The sequence below is a fragment of the Abramis brama genome (genome assembly GCF_963993115.1).
Source record: "Abramis brama genome assembly, chromosome: 17".
NCBI lineage: Eukaryota > Metazoa > Chordata > Actinopteri > Cypriniformes > Leuciscidae > Abramis > Abramis brama.
This window is the reverse complement of record NC_139979.1, coordinates 16,930,783-16,954,421: the sequence shown is the minus strand read 5'-3', so window position 1 is coordinate 16,954,421 and position 23,639 is coordinate 16,930,783. Positions and strand designations below refer to the sequence as shown.

Below are 23,639 nucleotides of genomic sequence, written 5' to 3'. Positions count from 1 at the left end.
GTGGGGAATCCCCGCGTCAATGCTTTGGGCATATTCCCTTCAAAAACAAAACTCAGCCACCATGTCTTCAACGGTTCGGATTTAGCAACATCAAAATGACTGCTGTGTTCCTTATTACACCCAAGAACAGAACACCACAATCGCAGAGCCATTCTGCTCATAGACAGTGCTCCAGTGAGGGTATCAACATGCAGACTATGATGCTCACGAGCGAGGGCGGGTCTGTGTTGAAACGCTTCTGTCAATCAACAATCGTGGGATGGGCGTCCGACCGTGTGACGTCACTAGGTCGAACGGCTTGATTTGAGAGAGGGGGAAACGTATAAGGAGATTTAAAAAAAAAAAAACACTGGATGGATTTTTATCATTTTATGATGGTTGTGTACAGGCACTGCCAACACACATTTCAGTACAATCAACTTGTAAAAGTGCATGTACCATTATATGACCCCTTTAAGATTTGTAAAATCGTGAAAAATTAAGAGGAATGCTTTTTTGGCATGGTAAAATCAAAATTTAACCTAAAAATAATCATCAGGCCAAATGGTTTAAGAAATGCAGTTACTTGCCATACTATTGTTTTAAAGTATGGGGTCCGCAAGATTGTAATTTTAAAAAACATTTTGATGTGGCATGGATGCATTAAATTGATCAAAAATTTGTCTTTTACTTAAATCCTGGTGGGAAATAACGATGGAAATGATGGTTTCCACAAAAATATAAAGGAGCACAACTATTTCCAACACTGATAATAAGAAGAAATCAGCATATTAGAATAATTTCTGAAAGATCATGTGACACTGAAGACTGGAGTAATGATGCTGAAAATTCATATGCTTTGCATCACATGAATAAATTACATTTTAAAATATGTTAAATTAGAAAACTGTTATTTTAAATTATAATAATGAACAATATTACTGTATTTTTGATCAAATAAATGTGGCTTTCTTGAAAATCTTCTCACCCACCCCCAAAGTTTTGTAAGGTATGTGTGCGCAAATATATTAAAATAAGCAAAAGCACCAAAAAAAAAGAGGTGAAACAAGAAGCTTTGAGATCATCAGATTTCATTTCCTTTGTCCAAGACAATTCAGAGACCCAAGGCATAAAAGATTTATGCAACAATATATTAGTGTATTGAAACTTGATTCCATTTAGAAAATCTACACCCTCTTAAAAGGAAAATATCAGCAAACAAGTACTCTGTTACACACCAGTTTCTGAAGAACAGGTTCTAACCAAAGATGTGTTAATTATACATATAAAAAAAAAGCCTACAATAAAGTTACTGATTTTTTATAGCTATTTTTGTGAATATTGCTAGAAGCAAAGTTTCAGTATATACAATATACAACAGCTTGACAAAAATTCTGTAACACCGTTCTATACTTTCATAAGCAGGATCAGGCTTTAACAGCATACTTATAGGCTATTAGCATTTGTAATTAGTACAACCAACATATAAGAATGTTGGTTGGATTTTATTTATTTATTAGTAGAATTGAAGCCTCAAAGAGCATCATGACACAACTGGAAGCTCAGAGTGACATCTGTACGATGGCATGCATCAGAAGCCCCAGCTGAAAGCAGCGTCCCGGAGTGACGGTTTGAGCGCTGTTACAGAGAGGTCCTTTACAGCAGGTTATGTCCACTGATGAAGTGCTGGACTGGCCGATCTGGGTGGACAGGTCACCACTACAGAAACTTCGAGTTGCACATCCTCTCATTATCATCTTCTGTCCGTCAGTATTCACTGTTGATAAAATGGTAGGATAAATTCAGGATCACACAGTCATTTTGTTATTATAAGAAGAAAACAAGAAGAAATGTGATCAAACAACTGATGATGACTGTTGTTGATGTCAATAACAATGGCACAAAAAATGTTATTTGGGGCAGTGAGCCTTTGAAAAATAAAACCGTTCCATCGCCCGCAGAGCATTCTCCTATGACATGTTATGTCAGAAATTCCCTTAAGTTCATGTTATATCTCCTGTATTTAACCAACCTTTTTAAAACCAATCTAACCTCAGTTTTCTAATGCAATTTAATGTACAATACCTTTTAACATTTTGGGGGTTGTTAAGATATGAAGAATTTTTTAAAAATACGTATTACAATTTAAAATAGCTGTTTTCGATTTTAGTATTTTAATAAAAAAAAAAAGTTATTTGTTTCTGTGAAGGCAAAGCTGAATTTTCAGGAGCTTTCAGTGTCACGTGATCATTCAGAAATCTTTGCTGATTTGGTGCTCAAGAAACATTTTAAAAAAAAAACAGTTGTGCTCATTTGTGTGTGTGTGTGTGTGTGTGTGTGTGTGTGAACCGTGATTGTTTTTCTTTCAGGATTCTTTGATGAATTGGAGTTTCAAAAGAACAGCATTCATTTTAAAAAGTATTTTTATAAGAATATATAAGAATATATTTTATTATTTATAGAAAATATTTAATATATTATTATAAGAATAATATATATGTATGTGTGTGTGTGTGTGTGACACACACACACACACACACACACACTATTGAATGAAAAAATTTAGATTCCCTTAAAACAGTGAAATGCCTTCTGCACTTACGTGTGGTTTGGAAATGATAATATTAGCAATTCAACAGAGCTTTGTTTACTCAGACTGACCATTTTTATCTCACTACTCTCGTCTTGTGTTTTATCTTACCTGTTGCCTTGATACAGTGATCTTCATCGTCAACACAAGGTAAAGTTGATGAGCAGTCTTCTCCATTGCAGGTGTAGCAATCCACTCCATTTGGGATCCTACTGGGTGATTCTATGAAATATGCATAATTAAAGCAACAACATATGCTGTACTCTTATAATTAAAGCAACAAATGCTTGACTCTTATGTATATATTATTGTCTCTTGTGTTAAACGTACCTGGTATGCTTTGGTTATTATTGCACAGGTTAGTGCCGCAGCACACATTGTTCATAACTATATTTGTAATTCCAAAGTTTACAGATGCAGTCACGCATTGTTGAGTCACGGAGCAGTTCTTCATAATCATGTCAGCCAATTTGTTGTTTCCTACAGTAGAAATTTACATTGGACACGTTTTTAAAACATAAGACAGAGTGAATTTCAGTTCAAATATTGAGTCTGCCACAAAACTTGCCTGTGTAAGATGTGGTTTTCATGGTCCCACACTGACCGACAGGACACTCTACTTTAGTTTCAACGCATTTAGTTGACGTCTCAGGAATGCACTGATAGCAGGTTAGGGAATTTGCTGAAATTGAACAAGTCTAAATAAATCTTTAAGCACTGCAATTTGAAACAAACTAACATTTAAAAATAAATTGCTCTTTTAGAAAAGTATGGTCAAAGCATATCATTTCAGAAAATATGGCATAATGCAAAGTAAATCTTAAGGAAATACATTATTGATGTTAATGTCTAGGCCTACATTGATACTATTACAGGACAGCAAAGCCTACACAATAATTTACACTTAGTACTAAATAATAATAAAAACTAAATAAATAAAAAATCCAACAATTACCTTTGTAGAAAAGTGTACTCATAAGAATAAAGATGATAAACTGTGCCATTTTGATTTGAGCTCAGACTGAGATGAGAAGGGAGGGACAGGAGACTACATCCCTCAGAAACATGAAACATGCTGAAACTGATACCGTTCCCTCAAAAAAAAAAAAAAAAAAAAGTTGCCAACGTGTCACAACTATTAATTTTCTAGTTTTTACAGTGAATCTGAAGACTTGAAACTTGTTGGTTTATTGATTGAGACTGGTATGAGAATGTATAGTACGCGTGTGAGGGAGGGAGAGATGAAGAATTCATGTTATTTTACGTTTTTATTGTATAGAACAGTAGAGATAAACAGGAAAGAAGTGGGAGAAAAGGAGGGAATATGATCCTGATGTGACCTAATCCTGCGCTACATGTGTTGTATGGCCTGTGTGTTGTATGACTGTATTAGGTATAACAGAAGGGGGGAAATGCTAGGCAGTGTTGTGTAGACAAAAAAAAGTAGATTATTGTTAAATGTTTTGCTATAAAACAAAACATGAAAGCAAAGTAATCATCACAAACACAATTCTGTACAGGATGCTTTGTATTTAATATATATGTAGCGCAGGATGAGGTCACATCATGATCATATTCCCTCCTTTTCTCCCACTTCTTTCCTGTTTATCTCTGTTCTATACAATAAAAACGTCAAATAACATGAATTCTTCATCTCTCCCTCCCTCACACGTGTTTGTTTATGTTGCAGGCCTGCATTTTAATCTTTCTTTAATGCTACAAATAATGGTAATTTTATAGCAGTTTATGGTAATATAGGACTGAATTTAACCGTCGGTCTATGGCTACAAAGGACCAACATTGGCAGAGTCAAATCCATAAGCTTCGCGTCTCTACAGATATTATTTAGCATTTTTTCTTATGGAAGTGGTTACACTGTTGTGTTTCTGTGTGACTGGTTTTAGGTCCTGGAGCTTTTTTCAGTATTGTTTTCTTCTTCTTCAAACATTCAAGGAAAACAGTAGTTTGTCATGATACATACATAATTTTTACAATAATTTATTTTAGCCCCATACAGTTCCAGAATTTGTATGAAACTATAGGTTGGCTTAGTAGTTTCCCAGAATAACAAGAAGCCTTTTAGCTATATTGCTAACGGCAATTTGTTAGCTATATTGCTAAGTTATGACAACATATGATTTTACATTGCTTTAACTCATCAAAATAAGTTAAGCAATTTTCAACTTTTTTATAAGTTATACAAGATTCAACTCATTTAAGTCAGTTTAATGTGATGTAAGTTTAAATGACTTAAACATCCAAGTTGACTGTACTTAAAAATTTAAGGTAGCTGCAACTTTCTTTCTTTTTTACAGTGTAGAATGCTATGAAACTGTTTACAAAAGATATACATAAAGACATGAAAAACAAGAACATTTTGAACAGTCTGGAGAGTAAATAAAGCATTCTTAATTAAAATAATTATTTATTATACAATTTCCTCCACCACCAGAGGTCTCCATCTCCTCCTGTCTATTGACAGATTTTAAAAAACAAAACTTTATTGTGAATCACCTGAGGCTCATTCAGACAGCCAACTCCCAAACACAAGAAACTGGTCCCAAAACCAAACCAAAAGTTAAAATGAACTGAAGTCATTGCATTAGATTACAAATGTTTTGCAAAAGAAATCGTTGGCTGTTGAAAGCACGTATCAGAACACGAACAGAGAGAGAAGAGGTACCAGCATCGCAAAATAAACTCTCAAGCTGTGAGCAGCGTTACACAGGTTTCCCTCACAGCATTTCAAGTAAACGCCAAAGCCATAGCTCTGAACGGGTAATCCCAGAGATTGTGTTCCGTTGAACCCACAGAACAACTTGCTTGTACATCCTTTCATGGTCACGTTCTTGCCACTGATGTCAACTGAGAGAAAAAGAAGAGCTGGTGTAAGTGGTTTAATGTCCTAAATAAAAACTACCAATCATTTGCAGTGGTATTCTGTCTATGCATAGATTCGTTAAAAGAAAAACAAAAATTGCTTCACCTGTTGTAATAAAGCACTGAGTCTCATCGCCCTCACAAGCCAACGGTTTTGAGCAGTCAGTGCCATTGCAGGTGAAACATCGCTTCCCGTTGAGAGACTGTTGTGGCAAGTCTGTACAGGTTACATAAATAAATAAATGATGATGAAATAAATCTAATTTACCTCAACCTCTTGTATAACATTGTGAGTACTATATATATGAATTATAAATAGTATAAATTAATAATAATAATAAAAAAACTACTGATAATATAAAATAATGATAATGATAATAATAATAATAATAATACCTTATAGCCTACTCACTAACCTGGTGCATTTAGAGAGTTGCATGAATCTGTATTACAGCATTGGGCGTTGAGGGTCACTTTGCTTTGTCCAGAATTCATGCTCCCATTAACACACACATCTCCGCAGGTCTTCATGCTGATACTGTTTATTTTGCTGCCATCTACAAAGACCAACATTAAAACCCCTTCAGTAACAAAAAACTAACTTACCCATTTTTCAGGATCGTGTTATTCTTACATGCGTATACGTTTGTGGTCTTGGAGCCACAAAGAGATGGACAGGGTAAACTTTGTATGCATGTTCCTGGTTGGCCTGGACATCCATTACACTTCAGTGTCAGTGCTGGAAAAAATAGATAAATAAATCATTGAAATAATACAGTGTGAATTTGTTTACAAAAGGAAGCACCAATCTTATACAGGAATGCCTATTTGTAGGCTATCTTATATATTACTTAAATAAACAAATATGCAGAATAAGTTTGTAAATTGTTGAGCAGAAACAAATAGTACACATTTAAAATAGACTGTGCACACTTTACCTTTGGAGAAAAAAACACAGGTGAGAAGCAGAGTGATGTGCAGCGCCATAGTTGGACTGAGTGAAGGATGTCAGCTTGCCGGGATCAGTTCTTATATATGTATTTCCACTGGCTTGATTTGCATTGCAGCAAGGATCAAGCACTAAAACAATCTGCCTGATTTCATTCAGGAAGTACATTTGTTATAATCTTGAAATCTTGAATCAATCTTAATCTTGAAAAATATAACTGAATAAATATAATATTAGTTGATGATAATGCATGTTTTTTAATACATGAACTTTTTCCACTTGGAATGTTTTTGTTTTTAGTGAAAGATATTATCACAAATTAATAAATGATCAATGTGAAAGTATTTTTCATTGTCATGAAACCTATGGATTATGTTAACAAATTGAACCTTATTGTGAAGTGTTTATATATTGTGAAAGGGATATAATGAAATGAAGGTCAGTGAGGTCCAGTGTTGTGACTTTCACTATATGGACAAATCGCTGATACATACTTCAAAATATCTACTTTTTTGTTCCCCATAAGAAAATATTCATTACATATAAAGTAAATAACGCATTCATCATCCTTACGTCACCTATGCACTGCACTTACAAATGAAAACTAAGTCTAAAATGTATTTTATTCTTGCATTTACAGATAATTCAGACTTGTAGAATTTTTTTTATCATACTTTATAGAGGTATCTTTATGTGTTTACATAATGGTTTTTAGGTACAATGTACTTATTGTGTTCTTGTTTATATTGCAAAAATGTTTTGCTGCTATTGTGGTGAGATACGGGTAAGGTTAGGACTGGTGTGGTGGTATGGTTAGGTTTAAGGGTGGGTTAAGGTGTAAGGGAAGGGTCAACAGTGTAATTATAGATATGATTACAGAAATTAATTACAGTTGTAATTACATGCAGGTAGATTTTCAAATACATGAACAGTGTAAAACACGTATGTAGGCCTACACAATAAGTGCATTGTATCAAATGATGAATTTAAATGCTAGTACATAGTCAAAGACACTTAATATAAAGTGAGACATTTTTGTGAGACATAAATACATGAAATGTGTCATACTCATACATTTATCACAGATGGCTTGGCTTGTCCTATCCTATCCTACAACTACGCATTTTTATAAGAATGCAAATGTCATTTTTACAGGACATGTTTAGGTTTTCCCTAATTTTTGAATTTTTCTGTGACGCTGACCTTTTTAAAACAAATTTTTGTAATGATGCGTGTGTGAACGATATGGGTGACTGATTATGACTAATGATGACTGATGACGCGTATGTGCACAACGACATGCTTGACTGATGATGAGACTGAATTCTTTCTATTGTCGCAATATGGTTTGTTTTCATTTAATCTTTATTTCTGTAAAAAATAAAATGGCCATTGACTCTTAAAATTGCAAGTTTGAATCATGAATGCGTCAAAAAACGTAGCCTATTATTATTATTATTATTATTATTTTTAAATATATAATTATTTTGTATGCGAAACAGTCCAATAGAGCTTTGCTGGGCAATCAAACAAACAAATAAATGAATACAATTTTATTAGGCTATACAATCCTATTTTATATAGTTTGACTGCCCATGCGATTTTATAAACCAAATGATCGGAACCAAAAGCCGACATTGCGTTTCCTCATCGGCCTATTTTCAGGTTCGTACCGGCCACGGTCTGGTACCTGTGGACGCTGACATCTTCATTTTAAATACTACAATATTGTAGAAGAAATATAAATGAGCCTTAGTCATTTATTAGTAAGTAATGGCTGTCGACAGTCCGAATTTGTGAGCTATTAGTTATTATGTTTTGATATGTAATGTCCTGCCTCATTAAACACTATAAAAGTTAAAATGGCAAATACTCGAGTTGAACATTAAGCTGTGCAAGAATAGTCATAATAGTGAGAAGTCCAGCACTCAATAGTAGTATCTAGCAAGCAAGCATGTCTGAGTCCGGTCACAGTCAGCCCGGTATGTACGGACAGGGGAGGAGGAGGAGACGACGGCGAGACCGAGACCCAGGACCGCCTGGACAAAACCTCTCCGGCCCCAGTCGGGATCGAGACTATGTTCCCCGTGAGCGCAGGGTGAGATTCTGTGCCAAAACAGGAGCTGTCTACCTAAACATGATTTTTGAATGATGAGTTAAACATATTATGAATGTATAATTAATATTATAAATGTGAAAAATGTAGATACTCACTATAATAATGCATTTTTAGATGTATTATTTATTTAAATATTTTGTTCTATACTTTAATCTGTTTTTAATATTGATTTAAATAATTAAATACTTGTTTATTTTATTCAAAACTTTATTTTAATCTTATTTTTTATTCTTTGTTTATTTTTATACATTTATTAATATTTTTCCATTGTTTCCCCCTTTGCGTTTTTAAAAACTTGCTAAAATGTTGATTTGTATGATATTATTATCATGTACTCTCAGGATGGGAGTGAGGAAGCTACAGGACCTCTTCTACAGAAGACCCCCATTATTCTTGCTAAACCTCCAGGAGAGCGAATAAGTGTATAAATATCATTTATGTTTATCCTACACAAGCAAACAATATAAGTGAATAGTTCTATATATAGAACTACTGATGTATAATATTGTCTTGGTTCGGTTTCAGTCCAAACCAAGTGCTCCAGCGAGTGGAGCCGCGTCTTTGGAAAAGCCGATCATGCTCATTAAGACCAGAGATGAAGGGGGGAAACCTGGGAACGCTCCTGATGTGCCTCCTTCAGCCTCAGGTGCAGGAACTGTCAAACTGGAGAGGGAAGGTCAGCGGCCAACTCAACCTGTGTATCAGATCCAGAACAGAGGCATGGGCTCAGCTGCGTCCGGTGGAGCTGTGGATCGTCAGTAATTTTCTCACATTTTTCTCCTTAAAGCCACCGATATACTCACGACGAAGTTGGTTTTCGTTCTTCACTTTGGAACGAATATGTGCTGTGCGCTTTCCTTTCAATAACAAAATAAACAACAAAAATTACAGCGATGAGAAAACAGTAGTTAAGAAAGCATCTGATCATAGCAATGGGCACTCCAGTAAAGTAAAGTCACGTCACATTTATTTATATATCACTTTATAGATACCAAAAAAACTTTTGGCCTGATTTTGTTCAAACTGACCTCTTACCGGTTCGTTCTTCAATTTCGCTTGAAGTATATCGGGGCCTCAAAAGTCACCACGAAATCAAAATTGACTAATCATCTTCTTTTTTTCTAAATGTATTTATTGGATTTTTGTTAAACATAGCAAAACCACACAGTACATATAAACCTACACATACTCATTCACACATCAACCACAGAATAACTCCCACAACAATAACACAAAAGGGGTGGAAGGAAAAAAAATATAGACCTGCCTTTTTAAAGTGCCATAAATATCAACTTTCAGTGTCTCTTACAGACTTTTTTGAAGATCTTTGAAGTTGTTCAATATTACAATTCTGTATTTTCAAGAGCTTGTTCAACATAAATGGCTGAATTAACATATGCTTGACTGGCTTATTCCAAAGTCTATCTGAAGGCATTTTACATTACATTACATCATTTGAGCATCAGTCTCCATCTCTGGTTGGTATTATTTGAGATCAGATAATGCAGGTTATGCGATATATATCCTGTGTATCCGTGAAGAAAATAAACTTCTTTCTGTTTCAAAGAGAATCAAATTTTCTCTAGCTCCAAATGCTTCATTGCATCCCCCTAATCAGATTTAAGTGTGTATGTGCAGCTTTCTGTTTACAGTTTAATAATAATAATCTTTGTGCTAGTAGATTGACGAATGAAATATACTATGTTCTGCACTGTTTTTAGCTGTATTAGAGTCTACAATTCCTAGACCCGCCATCAAGGCTTCTAAATCAATAGGCCTTTGCATTAGTCTGGAAAATATCAGAAAAACACTGTATCTGTAGATTTATAGCTTTGGGTGACCTCTTATTTTTGATGGAATTATTTTGCCACAAGAGTGGGACAACCTGTTACTTAGATGAGATCAGATAAATCATAATAAATACTGCAATATTCCATAGAAACTAAGAATTGTCATTTTTGATTTCATGGGGACTTTAACTCATCTTTATAATAACTGGTGGTTTCAACGCAGATATTTACACATGTAAGCTTTAAACTGTTATTATGTCTCTGTTTTAGTTTGTGATTTTTTCTGAGATAAACTAATCATCTTTCACCATGTGATTTTCAGCTGTGATTGGCCAGACTAAGCTCCTCCCCCCTGAGAAGATGAAGCACAGCATTAAGCTGGTGGATGACCAAATGAATTGGTGTGACAGCGCTATGGAGGCAAGGGCATGTTTATTCTGTTAATAAATGAATAAAGTTGTGTTTTGTATCTTGTGCACTATGTAAGTCCATAATAGTCGGGTGAATGTATGCTGAATGTGTGTTTGCTGTGTATCTCAGTATCTGCGAGATCAGACGGATATGTTAGTAGTTGGAGTCATTGGGCTACAAGGCACAGGCAAGTCCACAATCATGTCTCTTCTGTCTGCAAACAGCCCTGAGGAGGACCAGAGGTTAGTCCTTCATTAACATCATGATTCTGTGTTTCTTACCAATTTATTCACCTTGTATTCCACTTCATTGTTATTGGGTTTCACCCATTGATTCTCTGTTAAACAGGGCGTATGTATTCAGAGCTCAGACGCAGGAGATCAAGGAGAGAGCTGGGAACCAGAGCAGTGGAATCGATTTCTACATCACTCAGGAGAGGGTCATCTTTCTGGACACGCAGGTCAGACTAGAGTCACACACACACAGAACAGAGCTGTTTTCAGAATGCAGGCAGCTACTTGATAAAATAATGCTTTTTGTCATCTTCAGCCAATTTTGAGCCCTTCTATTTTGGATCATCTCATTAACAATGACCGCAAGCTTCCGCCCGAATACAACCTCCCACACACGTATGTGGAGATGCAGGTGAGTTGTTGAAGGACACTATATGTCATGTACAATAATAATTTTGTGCAATAATTTAAAAATATATATGAATAATTACTACAGTATGCCATGTTTTAATATTATTAATGATGTCAGACTTTTACAAATAGTATTCTATAGATTATATGTCATGTACCATGTTGCAATATGCAAATAATACTACTTTACAAAAAAATTGTAAACTGAAATTCTCCCTTTTTCTTTTCCCCATTTCCAACTGTTTGGTTTAGTCTCTGCAGATCACGGCCTTCCTTTTTACCGTATGTCATGTTGTGATTGTGATTCAGGACTGGTTCACTGATATCAACTTGTATAGGTACGCTACTTCATTGCACGTATGCTTCAGTTACAATGATATGGAAATAATTTAACAAAATTTGAACAATTAATTTCATAACTATATATGTACTGTATACACTACTGTTCAAAATGTTTTTTGAGTCTCTTAAGGCATTTAAAACACTAAAAACAGTAATATTTTTAATTATTACAATTTAAAATAACTTAAATTTGAATATATTTTAAAATGGACATTTTTAACGATTCTTTGATTAATAGAAACTTCAAAAAACAGCATTTATTTTAAATAGAAATTGTAACTATACATTTCTTTACTGTCACTTTTGGTCCATTTAATGTGTCCTACATTTTTAATACTTTAAATACTAAATTCTTGAACAGTAGTATGCATATATAAATATATATATATATATATATATATATATATATATATATATATATATGAGACACACACACACACGCACAGACACACACAAAGAATAAGGGTGTTACCCCGGCATCCTGGCCAAATTTTCCCTCTGGCCTTTGTCTGTCATCATGGCCTCCTATTCATCCCCATACATTAAATATTGGCGTCATCACTCCGTCTCCTGGAGTCTGGAGACTCTATGTTGCATAAAACTAACAGCCATGTCTGTAACCAGGTTTCTGCAGACTGCTGAGATGCTGAAACCCTCGACTCCATCTGCCAGTCATGACAGCACCGGCTCCTCAGGGGCAGATGATGGCTCTGAGTATTACCCCCACATAGGTAAGAAAACTATAAATGTTATATGGGCTATAATAAATTGTACTTTAACATTCGTAATATGTAAAGCTGCTGGCAAATGCTCACAGATTTAGTTGTGTATAAAGGTTTAACGCATATCCTTTCTTTCTATTTTCATAGTTTTCTTGCAGAACAAAGCGAGGAGGGAGGAGTTCTGTCCAAGAAACCTGAAGAAGATGCATATGGCAGTTGACAAGCTTATGGCTCATTCCCACTTAAAATATAAAGGTCAGTTCCCTTTACGTGACAGTAAACGCATTCATTAACAGATTTGGTGTTTGGCTGATTGACCCTTTTTTTTTTGCTTCCTGTTGAAGGCACATTATCCATGCTGGATTGTAACATATTCCCTGGACTGAGTCGAGATTACTTGGAGGCAGAAGTCAATCTTTTCCTCTTACCTATGATGGAGAATGATGGGGAAGATGCTTTGACAAGAGCAGGTCAGGAAAGATTTGTTGTTTAGCTAAATGTTAGGCTAAATATCAGAATTATAGCATCATTTCAAGGAACAAGCCCAAAGAAATAATTTTCTGTGTCATAACCAAAAGTGTTTCCGGAAGTCAAGAGGCATTTTCTGTAATTTTGTTATTTTTGTCTTTTTAGTTAAATACATTTTTTAGTGCTGAATACTGCTGTTCATTGCTTTGTTTTTGATAACATTTATAATAAATAATAACATTTTTATTAAAAAATATAATGCAATTTTTATATCACAGAAAATAATAAATTAGATGTTTTATTACTTATGAAACTTTCACACTCGATAAACGTTTTTCATAGTTCCTAATAACTATAAGCGGAAGTACACACTTTTTTTTTGTAATAATTTTAGTAAAAGAAACTCTTTTTGGGGGGACTAAATTAGCTCCTTCTTCAGAGTAGGGTCTAACCCAGCACAATAGGACAGCTGAACACATGCCATACGAGACACCGGTACCCGCCATTTTTAAAAAGTAGTGTAAACACACGGTACTTACTCCACAAACTAACCCCACGAACATGGACAACAGCGATAGATGGACTGACGTCGAAGTCCAGGCACTTCTCAACCGCTACGGAGTTGTTGGCGTTGTTGAATGTCACGCTTAAATGACGTCACTGTCGGCCGGTTTACGTCACTTCAGAGTTCCTACTGGCTGTGCGAATGCTACCAGGAAAATGGCCCTATGGGAACTTTTAGTTCTTGGGAGACTGCCCTGATGGCTAGTTCCTATAACTAACCAGTGTACTATATATAGCTCGTATTGTCAGAGATCTCGTGCAAGTAGGCCTTTAAAATGACACAACATTTCTCTATATCATTCTCATGAACACTATAATGGATAGATATTTTCATTAATAGCAAGCATGATTCTCCATTGTCCTTGATGAACCTGCTAACTTCAGTTGCATTTGGTCTGTATATTTTGTGCACCAGGTTCAGGCCCCCCTCTTTTCTCTCTGCTGCCTGGTTACAGAGGTCATCCCAGCTTTTCTTCACTGGTTTCTAAATTCCGCAGTCAGATCCTGGCTATGTCCCGCAGTCAGCTCTCACACACAATCCTCACTGAGAAAAACTGGTAATGCTTCTGTTCTTCCTTTTGGAACTGTATTCTATTTTTAAATGTACATTTTATACTAGTATAAATAATAGTATTTCCATTCATGCATGTACATTTGAATTCATATCAAGACAATGGATGGCTGCATGTGTTTTTACAGGTTTCACTATGCTGCTAGAATTTGGGATGGAGTTAAGAAGTCATCTGCACTCTCTGAGTATAGCCGGCTGCTGTCATAGTCATGATGGTGCCAAGAAACCTGTGAGTTCATTGTTAAAGAGGACTGGGTGTGGGCCTCTTCTCAGATGATTTCAGACAGGAGGCAGTTCTCAGAGAAAAGAAGTGCAGTGGCGCTGAATGAGGTTTAACCAGCGTCTTCTGTGAGGCCTGGATCACAACAGAGGAGAGCTTTGCAGTTTGGGAGGAGTTGCATTCTGAGTTGTTTATTTTACAAAAACTAGCAGGTGCCTGACAAGGACCATTCAGTCATGTGCTAAACTCACTGTTATTGCAAGAGATGACGTGCAGAGATTCAGTGATGTTAACATTTTTCTTTATGTAGTAAATATGTGAAGAGGCTTGTGATTTTTTTTTTTATTTATATATATTTTATTCAGCTGATGTAAATAAAACAGTATGATACAGCACACTTTTCAGAATCTGTGTTTGAACAAAAACTTGTAACTTAGATGCAATTGCAGCTTGATTTTTCTGTATAAATGTTTCATGAGATCGAAAATAAAAATGTTACTTGTTTCATCTTTAATTTCTAGGTAGTTCAATTTAATTTTATCAGTCATCAATCAAGATTCCATTTGCACCTGCTATTTTTTTATTTATTTTTTTGGGGGGGGGGATTGCTAAATCATCATTAATTGTTTATTATCATATATTATTACTCAAAGCTATCATAATTACAAGATAACATTCAATCAATACTGTATACAATCCTGTGTATGATATTAACAATATATAGGACAAATGGTTTATGGTTTGTTTTAATACATGTGTTGTTTGTTTATTAAATGTTTTAGCAACATAACATTAGTACATATATACATGTATAAAATACACCTGTAATCAGGAAGCTATCTGAAAAGAAAAAAAAATCAATATGGAAAAAAATGTTGCACATGCGCAATACATAGACTTGTTGTCCGGACGAATTTAGGAGACGGACTCGCGCGTGCGTACATTGTCTGGGGGAGGAGCTAGAACCAAAACACGAAAATTATTAATGAAATCGTTATATTGTAAGTATACGCGTTGGTAAGAAAGACTCCCGTTTTCAACTCATTTTGCATACTATAAAATATGTGAGAAATATACTACAATGAAAGGTCTGCCACTAACTTACATCTTTTAAATGTCTGTTTGCTTATACAGGATAAGAGATGTTATCAATTATTTAATAAAGTGTAATATCCGCCGTACCTAAAATAAAGTCATAGTCATGAGTAGACAGAAAAATAAATAAAAACCTATAAGTGCATAAACACAGACCACACCCTCAAAAGTTCCTGGAACAAGATTCAAACTGATTTTATATTGAAGGAAAAGTTGTATTGTATTGTAGGTCGCTGAGATACTGTAAGGTACGTCAATGCAGGTTTATGTGTAATATGTAGATTGTAATAATGTTAGACCTTTTTGTGTGCTGGTTACTTATATGTTTTCTTCCTTTTTCAGCATAAAGTAGCTGCATAAGAGTTGGCATGGAAGTCTTACCATGTGAGGAGGTGGAGCGTGTTACTGGTGCCAAAATACCTTTGCAGCAAGGTGGTGACACTTGCTCTCAACAGTCTGTAAGTCGTGCAAATAATTCCCCCTACACGTGAAAACATCTCAAGACTCGTGTCTTTCAGTGAATTTACTGTGAAATAAACACATTCTGGATTGGGGCAGAAACGTTCCGAATTAGATGCTTTCCATCTGTTGACCATCGCAGTCACGCACATGAGCAATAAAGCATGAGAAATAGGCCTGACATTTACGCGGCTTGTTCTGAAGCAGTTTTTGGATCGGTTCCTTTGGTAGTGGTATGGCATAAGTATTACTTTAGGGATCTGTTCTAAAACTTCTGGTGGACTGCACAGTCAAAAAGATAGTTGCTGTAGTTCCAGTCTTGCACTTAGTGCCATTGTGCCCTTAAGCTAAATGTTTAGATCATGAAAACCAGTCTATTCTGTTACATAAGTATCATTTTCACTAGGAAGATTAGTTGACAAGAAATACAAATGTTGTTGCTGATATATACAGTACCTTTCGAAAATTTGGGGTCTGTAAGATTTTTTATTATTATTAATACTTTTATTCAGAAAATTTGCATTAAGTCAACGAAAAAGACTTTTACATTGTTAACAAAAGATTTCTATTTCAACTAAATGCCGTTCTTTTAAACTTTGTATTCATCAAAGAAGCCTTAAAAAGGTAGCGTGGTTATTTCTTGAGCACCAAATCAGCATGTTAGAATGATTTCTGAAGGATCATGTGACACTGAAGACTGGAGTGATGATGCTAAAAATTCAGATTTGCCATCGCAAGAATAAATTACATTTTAAAATATATATTAAAAGACTAAACATATTTTAAATTATAAATGCAAGCAAACCTTAATATTTTTCTGTATTTTTGATGTTTCACTCACTCCATCTCCAGGCCATCCAAACAACTTGTGCTGAAGTGAAAGCATGAGACCCTGTCCACCCTTTTTTCTGCTCTCTTATTAAATACACAATGCAGAAACTACTAGTTTTTTCACTGAACTGTTTTCTTTGTTTTTAGGAGTATTACAAAACCATCATCTCTACATATTACGGCTTCTCAGACGACTCCAGTGATGAGGACGACTACAACGCACCACTGGCTGTTACAAGTGAGGAAAGCTCTATGTGCTGTGTTTGTGGAGACAGCATCCCATTCCTGGGTAACATGATAGAGCACTTTAAGACGCACACAGTTGAGGTGCATTGTCACCTGTGTCGAGCAAAGTTTGGACGTGTAATTTCGCTGGCGTTACACTTAAAAAATGCCCACCCAAAGCACAGTCTCTTGTGTGAAATCTGCGGATCAGTCTTTAGTTGCACATGGCATCTAAACGGACATATGGGAAAGCACCGGAAAGCCGCAATGGAGGTAAAAGCTGTGGTTAAAATGGAAGAGAAAGAAGAAATTAGCATCAAAGAGACCATAAGCTGCATTGATTTGAAAAGAATGATCTTGAGTGATCATTCATATTGTGTCTCAGAACAAGCAGCTACGAATGACACTTGCAGTGACATCCAGAAACGCATTGACAATGATACAAACTCCACAAATCAAGCCTCACGCATCAAAACAGAAACTGAAAGATTGCCTCTTATTAAAGATGAACCAATTGATACCTTCAGCTTTTCCTCATTCCCCTTGAACCAATCAGAGCCAGATCATCTTAGTTTTAGGGTGAAGGAAGAGAATGACAATGAGGATGGGCTTGGAGGAACTGTAGTTTACGAGGTGGCTGCAGAGGAGGAGATTTGCCTGGCAGAAGATCAAGAAGGTACTGACACCGATGACGAGGCAAACCCTGATTCACTACCCCCTGGTGACACGGCGTACAACCCAGACGAGGACCTCAGCTCAGATTCCGACGACATTAACTCAAAATGCATCTCCCAAAGGCGTCACCGAAAGACAAAGAGAGGGAAGCAACAGGTGCCCAACAGGAAAAGATCTGCAAATATAAATCTAGAGTCAATCAACATTGCAGAGAAATTTGGGTTTCAGTCTGACTCTCCCTTTTGCTGCTACGGCAAATTCGCTAATTTGAAGAAGCACATGGATGATTGCAGGAACAAGCTGATGTTTGCTTGTTGTCTGTGCAGTGTGGCATGTGAGACTGAAGAGTTGCTGATGAAGCACATGATCACAAAACACCCAGCAGCTGGGTATATCTGTGCGTTCTGTCACAATGTTTTCCCTAGACAGGACAATTTCAAAAATCACATCTGTAGGAAAAGACCTACGGGAGAAACGAACTTGCCGGCCACCTCGGTATCCCATTTACCCACAGTGCCTTTATCTAATAGCAGCGGTCAAGGAAAACCATCTGCCAATCAGAATACCATTAAAGTTATCAAAATAACTCAGACAGCGAACAAAGTTTCAACGGCACCTGATCCTCCACCTGCGGTGGCCACATTGGGATCGACCGAAGTTCTGACGCTGCAACACCTGCTTCAAACAACTCCCCTGGGCACTGCTAAGGTGACCAATTTGGTTCCACAAGTTGTGGCTATGCCACAAACTCTTATTAGGCCCAATTTCCTTCCAAGTTCTTGTGTTGGTCGCCCGAAATTTCCCATCCATACACCTTCGGTAGTGCGTCCCTTGCTGTCAAATCCGGCCAGGATGACTCTTCGTATCCCTACCCTTTCCAATCCACCTCTTCCAACTTCAGTCATCGTATCCTTCTCACCCACTGTGAACGTCTCTGCACCCACTTTTGTGTCATCCAACAAACCTGTTCTGAGACAAACATCAGTGGCTAATATTAGACCTCTACCTGTAAATGTTCTGCCGATGACCTCAGTTACCTTTCCCACCCTGGTGAGTGCTCTTACCGGGAACAACCATCCTCAGGTCCCTCCTGCCCAGGTTCAGGCTCCGTTAAAAGTAGTGGCTATGTTTATGAATCAAAGCAGGGATTTGGCTCTTCAGAAGCGTCGCGAGGAGAGCTGGCGCTCCAAGACCATCTTCCCCTGCCGTCACTGCGGTGCCGTATCGAGACAACCATCGCTGAGGGTGCGTCATCGCTACTTACACCGCGGATCAAGGTTGTACAGATGTCAGTGCGGAAGGTCGTTCCAGCAACAGCTGCATTTGCTGAGGCACCAGGTCCAGCATGCGGAGTCGGTCCGATTTGTTTGCGCACGGTGTGGAAATACGTTCGAAGGGGCGCATAAATTAACCTGGCACAAACGGAAGCATAAAAAAGGCAAGCAAGCAAAAAAGAAATGCAAGGCGGCTTTCGACTGTAGCTGTGGACAGATGTTTGCAAGGCCGTCTGCACTGTTGTGGCATATGCTTAAAAACTCGAAACTTTCGAAACGCACTAGAAAAATCTCACACTCTGTCTCTCTTGGAATTGTTTGTAAATGAGACACAAGTAAGACTAAAACTAAAGTCTGTTTTGCAAATCAGCTGCAAATTTTTTTTTTTTCACCCTAAATGATTTTTGTACAATGTTTGCATTATTATGTTTGAAACGGTGGTGGATCTGATTTTTTTCGTTGTTGCTTTTTAGACTGAAGACTTTGACGGCCAAATCCATAATATGGTAAATAGTGACACTTTAGCCCCAATGATAAGATGTGTCATGTAATGTGATGTGAACATTGGTATAATTTGGTAGATTTGGTAAATCAGCGTATATAGATTTCTTTCATAAGTTGAGTGGATGCAACTACTAAAAGAATGCTCACTAATTGAGAGAATTTTAAGCAAGCTCTCATTTATTAATGACCAAAGAAACACAATACTTTTTTTTTTTTTTTCTTCATTTTTATAAGGTTTTTGTGTCATTCATCAATGATTGATTCTAACCCATTTGTAATAAAACTGTACATAAATACACAGAGAAATTAATCTCTTGCTGTGTTTTTTAGGCTTACTCATCATAATATAGTTGGGAAAACACAAAGTTGTGTTAACATGAGATGGCTTTATTAAAATGTGCAAAAATAATGCTGTAAACGTTGTTTCAGTCATTTTCTCCTGGCATTTTTTTATGTCGATTTCACAATACAACATGCAAAAATGAATTCCTGATCAACTTATCTTGAATCTAAGGCAATAAAAATGTTCTGGTTTGCTTCTCTATGTTTGTTTTTAACAAACAAACATAGTAAAAGCAGCAACGGTTAATGATTGGTCAAATAATGAGTCAGGTGCCATTCATATGCTTTCATCATATCAGCAGTTTCAAATGGTTGAAGACAGTACAACTAAGATGAAGTTCCTGTTTTTTGGAAAAGAAATACATAAAACAGATCTTACCTCTCTTTTTATTCCCATTGCCCTCATGTAGTCACTATGCTGCATATACATCTAGGTATTCAGTCTGTTCTGAAAATGATTTATCCTAAACAATAAAGGACAAGCTTGGTCTTCATTGGAATGATGGCCAAATCTGCAGCACGCACTTTTGTCCACCAGGAGGAGTTATCAGAGAGGACTGGCAGCCTCTTTCTTAATGAACAGGCTCAAGCAATAAAGATTTTTCCGTTACACCAATATTCTGAAGACCATAATGTACAAAACCTTTTCATGGTGTAATTAGAGCCGCCACATACCATCATTCAACAGATGCCCTGTCATGTTAAAGGGCTGATGGAAATTCAAGTCATTCCCAGATTTTTTATGTGTGTGGGTGCAGGTGGTTCTGCCTAAATGAGGGTTGTTTTAAAATAACAGTGTACAAGGGCAACAGTCAGTGAGGAAGTCTGGCTTATCCTTGGCACCTAGCTATAACTGGATTAAGATACAGAGACCTTCATCCATGTGTCATTCCCAGGTTGTATGCACATTTAAATGTAACTGGAAAAGAGTGTATCAAATTAGAGACATCAAATTATAATCAAGCTACTCTGCTTGATTCATACTTCCAAATTTTGAGATAAACATCTGAGCTTCAGGTGAACTTCCCCAGTATCACCTAGATAGACCAAACTGTCAGTCTATAGAGAGACTGACAGTTTGGAAAAAGAATAATAATAGAAGAATTCACATCCTTTCTGTGCCTTTCACACTGATATAAATCACTCTGAGACCTGTGCTATTGTTTTACAAGAAATCTGAATTTGTTTTTTCATGTAACACCAGAATTTCCATCTCTTAGTTTTTGTATCAGTTATGAGTTGAAACTCTAAATTAAAGCTCAAAAGTTTAAAGTAACAAAAAATGGTCTTTTCTCAAGTTCATGTTTGTAGAATTGAGGAAGTGTTCATAAATACGCAAAGCAGAACTTGTGTTCTAAATAAAACAAGTCTGCGGTGGTTGTTAATCCTCCTTCGGTTCAAGTGGTTTGATTGAAGAACACTCAGAGGATAGCCTTCCAAAAGAGATGTCACAGCTCACCTGTGTAGAAACAAAGCCAGACTTTACTCCGTACTTGTTAAGGATAAGCTACATACGGTGGCCAAGAGAGCTCAACATGCTGCAACTGAAGGAAAAATGGAAATGGAAAAACACCAGCAAATAAAGATAACCAACACATGTGCTGCAAATACTGCAACACAACAAAATACAGAGATGCACAACAAATACTCACAATACAACTAAATACAGAAACGCGCTGCAAATAATTACAATGCACATACGATCAGGATATTAAAATAAACAAAAAAAACCCCTCACCTTTCAGGTCATCGACGAGTGTGACATAGTGACGAGTAGACAATAAAACAATAAAAATGTCACGGCCCGGTTCGTTACTCGTTGTGAGTATTTGCAGCGCGTTTCTGTATTTGGTTGTTGTGAGTATTTAATGTGCGTTTCTGTATTTGGTTGTGTTGTGAGTATTTAATGTGGGTTTCTGTATTTGGTTGTGTTGTGAGTATTTGCAGCGCGTTTCTGTATTTAGTTGTGTTGTGAGTATTTGCAGCATGTTTCTGTATTTAGTTGTGTTGTGAGTATTTGCAGAACGTTTCTGTATTTGGTGAGTATTGCAGTGTGTTTCTTATTTGGATGCGTTGTGAGTATTTGTAGCGCATGTGTTGTCAAACTGTTGAAGATGTTATCTTAATTGGCTGGTGTTGTTTTCTATTTGCATGTGTTTTCTTCTGTTGAATCGCATTAAGCTTTGTGCTATTTGTAGTGCATTTCTGTATTTAGTTGTGTTGTGAGTATTTGCAGCGCGTTTCTGTATTTAGTTGTGTTGTGAGTATTTGCAGCATGCTTCTGTATTTAGTTGTGTTGTGAGTATTTGCAGCGCATTTCTGTATTTAGTTGTGTTGTGAGTATTCGCAGCACGTTTCTGTATTTAGTTGTGTTGTGAGTATTTGCAGCATGCTTCTGTATTTAGTTGTGTTGTGATTATTCGCAGCGCGTTTCGGTATTTAGTTGTGTTGTGAGTATTCGCAGCGCGTTTCTGTATTTAGTTGTGTTGTGAGTATTCGCAGCGCGTTTCTGTATTTAGTTGTGTTGTGAGTATTTGCAGCATGCTTCTGTATTTAGTTATGTTGTGAGTATTTGCAGTGCGTATCTGAATTTTGTTGCGTTGTGAGTATTTGCAGTATCTTCCTGTATTTAGTTGTGTTGTGAGTATTTGCAGTGCGCTTCTATATTTAGTTGTGTTGTGAGTTTTTGGAGTGCGTTTCTGAATTTTGTTGCGTTGTAATTGCAGTGCGTTTGTGTAATTGAAATTGCGAGTAAATTTCACAGATAATTACAAAGAAATGGTAAGCAACACACTGAATTGTAAACATAATTTTGAAGCAGAAAGATTGAAATAGTTTTTCTTGTAAAACGTACTCTAATAATCTGTTTGTATAAACAACTTGGGAAAAAAAAATTTGTACAGTGTACCTGTGGTCCAGTCTACGCCGATGTAGCGTCTGTGTGAGCAGCTCAGAGGTGCTTTGGAAGGAGCGTCCCAGCTCGTCTAGCTTCTGCTCCATGGAGATGATTCGCTGTTCAAGCTCATGATATGAGCTGTTCCAGTTTGCACTCAGATCACACATGATCATCTGCATCTGTTTGAGGACAAAGTCCATTTCCAGACAATATCCTTTTCTTAGATTTGCTACAGCTGTATTTCACGAGTGTAAGCACATAGGTATAATAAGACACTGGACATTTGGTCATTTTCTTACTCATTTCTCACAAAAAAATTGGGAGGTACAATCTCTGGAAGATGACTGTCAAAGTCTTGTTTTTCTTTTTATGTGCACAGCCATAAGTAACACACCAGACACTGTCAGACATTAAGGTAGTTTTTAAAGAGATTTTTATGGTTTCACAGAACATTTATATGTCTGGGTTAGGTGAATGCCTCTTTATTAGGGCAAACAGACCTAGACACCAGTCCGATGTATGTCTTGACTTACCTTCGAAAGATCCACCATCTCACTGGCATAGTCCCTTATCTTCCTCTGCTTCAACCGCAAGTGACGAAATCTAGTTGTAGACAAAGACATGCGTTCACTTACATTCATCGCCTGGTACAATGGTTTTAAAGGAACTCTAGTCAGCTGGGTTTCTCTATGTTGGAGATCTCAATCCTCTAATAACCATAGAATGCAAAAAGGGGGCAAAATGAACAAGGGTGTTTCTTCAATAATCCTTTAATTGCTTAATATTCCATGTATTCTTCATAAATCTTGCATGTGAGCCTCAGTAATGTTATTTACATGTGCTGGTCATAGGTTCATAAAAAATATAATACAATTTTTGTATAAAAGTGTTTGTAAAAGGGGTCAAAATAGTGTTATTTTTGTATTATTTACATACTATTGATATTAGTATATCGTATATTATTATAGAATATATTAAATTTGAATTAGCTTTCATTTTTTATATTTTAATTTTATTGATTTTTTCTCTTTTTTTAGTTTTTCTTTTTTATGCTTTAATTCATTTTTATTATAGACCTGTATGCATTTC

At 36.3% G+C, this 23,639-nt stretch overlaps 5 protein-coding genes across 7 annotated transcripts in view; 2 read left to right on the top strand and 3 right to left on the bottom strand.

Annotated features, from left to right (window-relative positions):
* Nucleotides 1-1,056: 1,056 nt before the first annotated feature.
* negaly6 (neuromast-expressed gpi-anchored lymphocyte antigen 6) lies at nucleotides 1,057-3,655 on the bottom strand. The gene is made up of 5 exons (XM_084088159.1): nucleotides 3,525-3,655; nucleotides 3,138-3,251; nucleotides 2,900-3,049; nucleotides 2,681-2,791; nucleotides 1,057-1,756 (listed from the first exon to the last, which is right to left on the bottom strand). Exons 1-5 carry the CDS (start codon nucleotides 3,571-3,573, stop codon nucleotides 1,542-1,544), a joined length of 639 nt encoding a protein of 212 aa, XP_083944285.1. The 5' UTR covers nucleotides 3,574-3,655; the 3' UTR covers nucleotides 1,057-1,541.
* Nucleotides 3,656-4,559: 904 nt separating this feature from the next.
* Nucleotides 4,560-6,059, bottom strand: LOC311067878 (uncharacterized protein; the record flags this gene model as incomplete). Its single annotated transcript, XM_084090025.1, has 4 exons — nucleotides 4,560-5,434; nucleotides 5,556-5,666; nucleotides 5,866-6,006; nucleotides 6,056-6,059. 4 exons carry the CDS (start codon nucleotides 6,057-6,059, stop codon nucleotides 5,223-5,225), a joined length of 468 nt encoding a protein of 155 aa, XP_083946151.1. The 3' UTR covers nucleotides 4,560-5,222.
* A 1,975-nt stretch (nucleotides 6,060-8,034) lies between these two features.
* Nucleotides 8,035-14,763, top strand: smg9 (SMG9 nonsense mediated mRNA decay factor). The gene is made up of 13 exons (XM_084090090.1): nucleotides 8,035-8,496; nucleotides 8,859-8,939; nucleotides 9,043-9,271; nucleotides 10,630-10,727; nucleotides 10,848-10,960; nucleotides 11,067-11,178; nucleotides 11,268-11,363; nucleotides 11,615-11,700; nucleotides 12,329-12,435; nucleotides 12,574-12,681; nucleotides 12,771-12,896; nucleotides 13,874-14,015; nucleotides 14,158-14,763. Exons 1-13 carry the CDS (start codon nucleotides 8,353-8,355, stop codon nucleotides 14,234-14,236), a joined length of 1,521 nt encoding a protein of 506 aa, XP_083946216.1. The 5' UTR covers nucleotides 8,035-8,352; the 3' UTR covers nucleotides 14,237-14,763.
* Nucleotides 14,764-15,191: 428 nt separating this feature from the next.
* LOC311067941 (uncharacterized protein) lies at nucleotides 15,192-19,484 on the top strand. 2 transcript variants are annotated; one of them, XM_084090088.1, is made up of 3 exons: nucleotides 15,192-15,250; nucleotides 15,687-15,802; nucleotides 16,782-19,484. In XM_084090088.1, the coding sequence occupies exons 2-3, from the start codon at nucleotides 15,713-15,715 to the stop codon at nucleotides 19,134-19,136; spliced, it is 2,445 nt and encodes an 814-aa protein (XP_083946214.1). In that variant the 5' UTR covers nucleotides 15,192-15,250; nucleotides 15,687-15,712; the 3' UTR covers nucleotides 19,137-19,484. The 2 variants fall into 2 exon arrangements, with proteins under 2 accessions (XP_083946214.1, XP_083946215.1); XM_084090089.1 differs by having other exon boundaries at nucleotides 15,195-15,592.
* The window catches only part of kcnn4 (potassium intermediate/small conductance calcium-activated channel, subfamily N, member 4), a 24,763-nt gene continuing 20,592 nt past the window's right edge, over nucleotides 19,469-23,639 (bottom strand). For both annotated transcript variants that reach the window (XM_084090091.1, XM_084090092.1), the window contains 3 exons: nucleotides 23,084-23,153; nucleotides 22,563-22,729; nucleotides 19,469-21,113 (listed from right to left, as the gene is read on the bottom strand). In XM_084090091.1, coding sequence (XP_083946217.1) covers nucleotides 21,110-21,113; nucleotides 22,563-22,729; nucleotides 23,084-23,153 — 241 coding nt within the window. In that variant the 3' untranslated portion in view covers nucleotides 19,469-21,109. The remainder of the gene's footprint in view (nucleotides 21,114-22,562; nucleotides 22,730-23,083; nucleotides 23,154-23,639) is intronic.

Bases quoted from the DNA above. Each gene is read 5' to 3' on its own strand.
- negaly6 (XM_084088159.1), bottom strand. From the start codon at position 3,573: ATGGCACAGTTTATCATCTTTATTCTTATGAGTACACTTTTCTACAAA. The intron at 3,252-3,524 runs GTAATTGTTGGA...GTTCAATTTCAG, and splicing joins GAGTACACTTTTCTACAAAG to CAAATTCCCTAACCTGCTAT. The intron at 2,792-2,899 runs GTACGTTTAACA...CATATTTCATAG, and splicing joins TAATAACCAAAGCATACCAG to AATCACCCAGTAGGATCCCA.
- smg9 (XM_084090090.1), top strand. From the start codon at position 8,353: ATGTCTGAGTCCGGTCACAGTCAGCCCGGTATGTACGGACAGGGGAGG. The intron at 10,961-11,066 runs GTTAGTCCTTCA...TCTGTTAAACAG, and splicing joins AGCCCTGAGGAGGACCAGAG to GGCGTATGTATTCAGAGCTC. The intron at 14,016-14,157 runs GTAATGCTTCTG...GTGTTTTTACAG, and splicing joins ATCCTCACTGAGAAAAACTG to GTTTCACTATGCTGCTAGAA.
- LOC311067941 (XM_084090088.1), top strand. From the start codon at position 15,713: ATGGAAGTCTTACCATGTGAGGAGGTGGAGCGTGTTACTGGTGCCAAA. The intron at 15,803-16,781 runs GTAAGTCGTGCA...CTTTGTTTTTAG, and splicing joins ACACTTGCTCTCAACAGTCT to GAGTATTACAAAACCATCAT.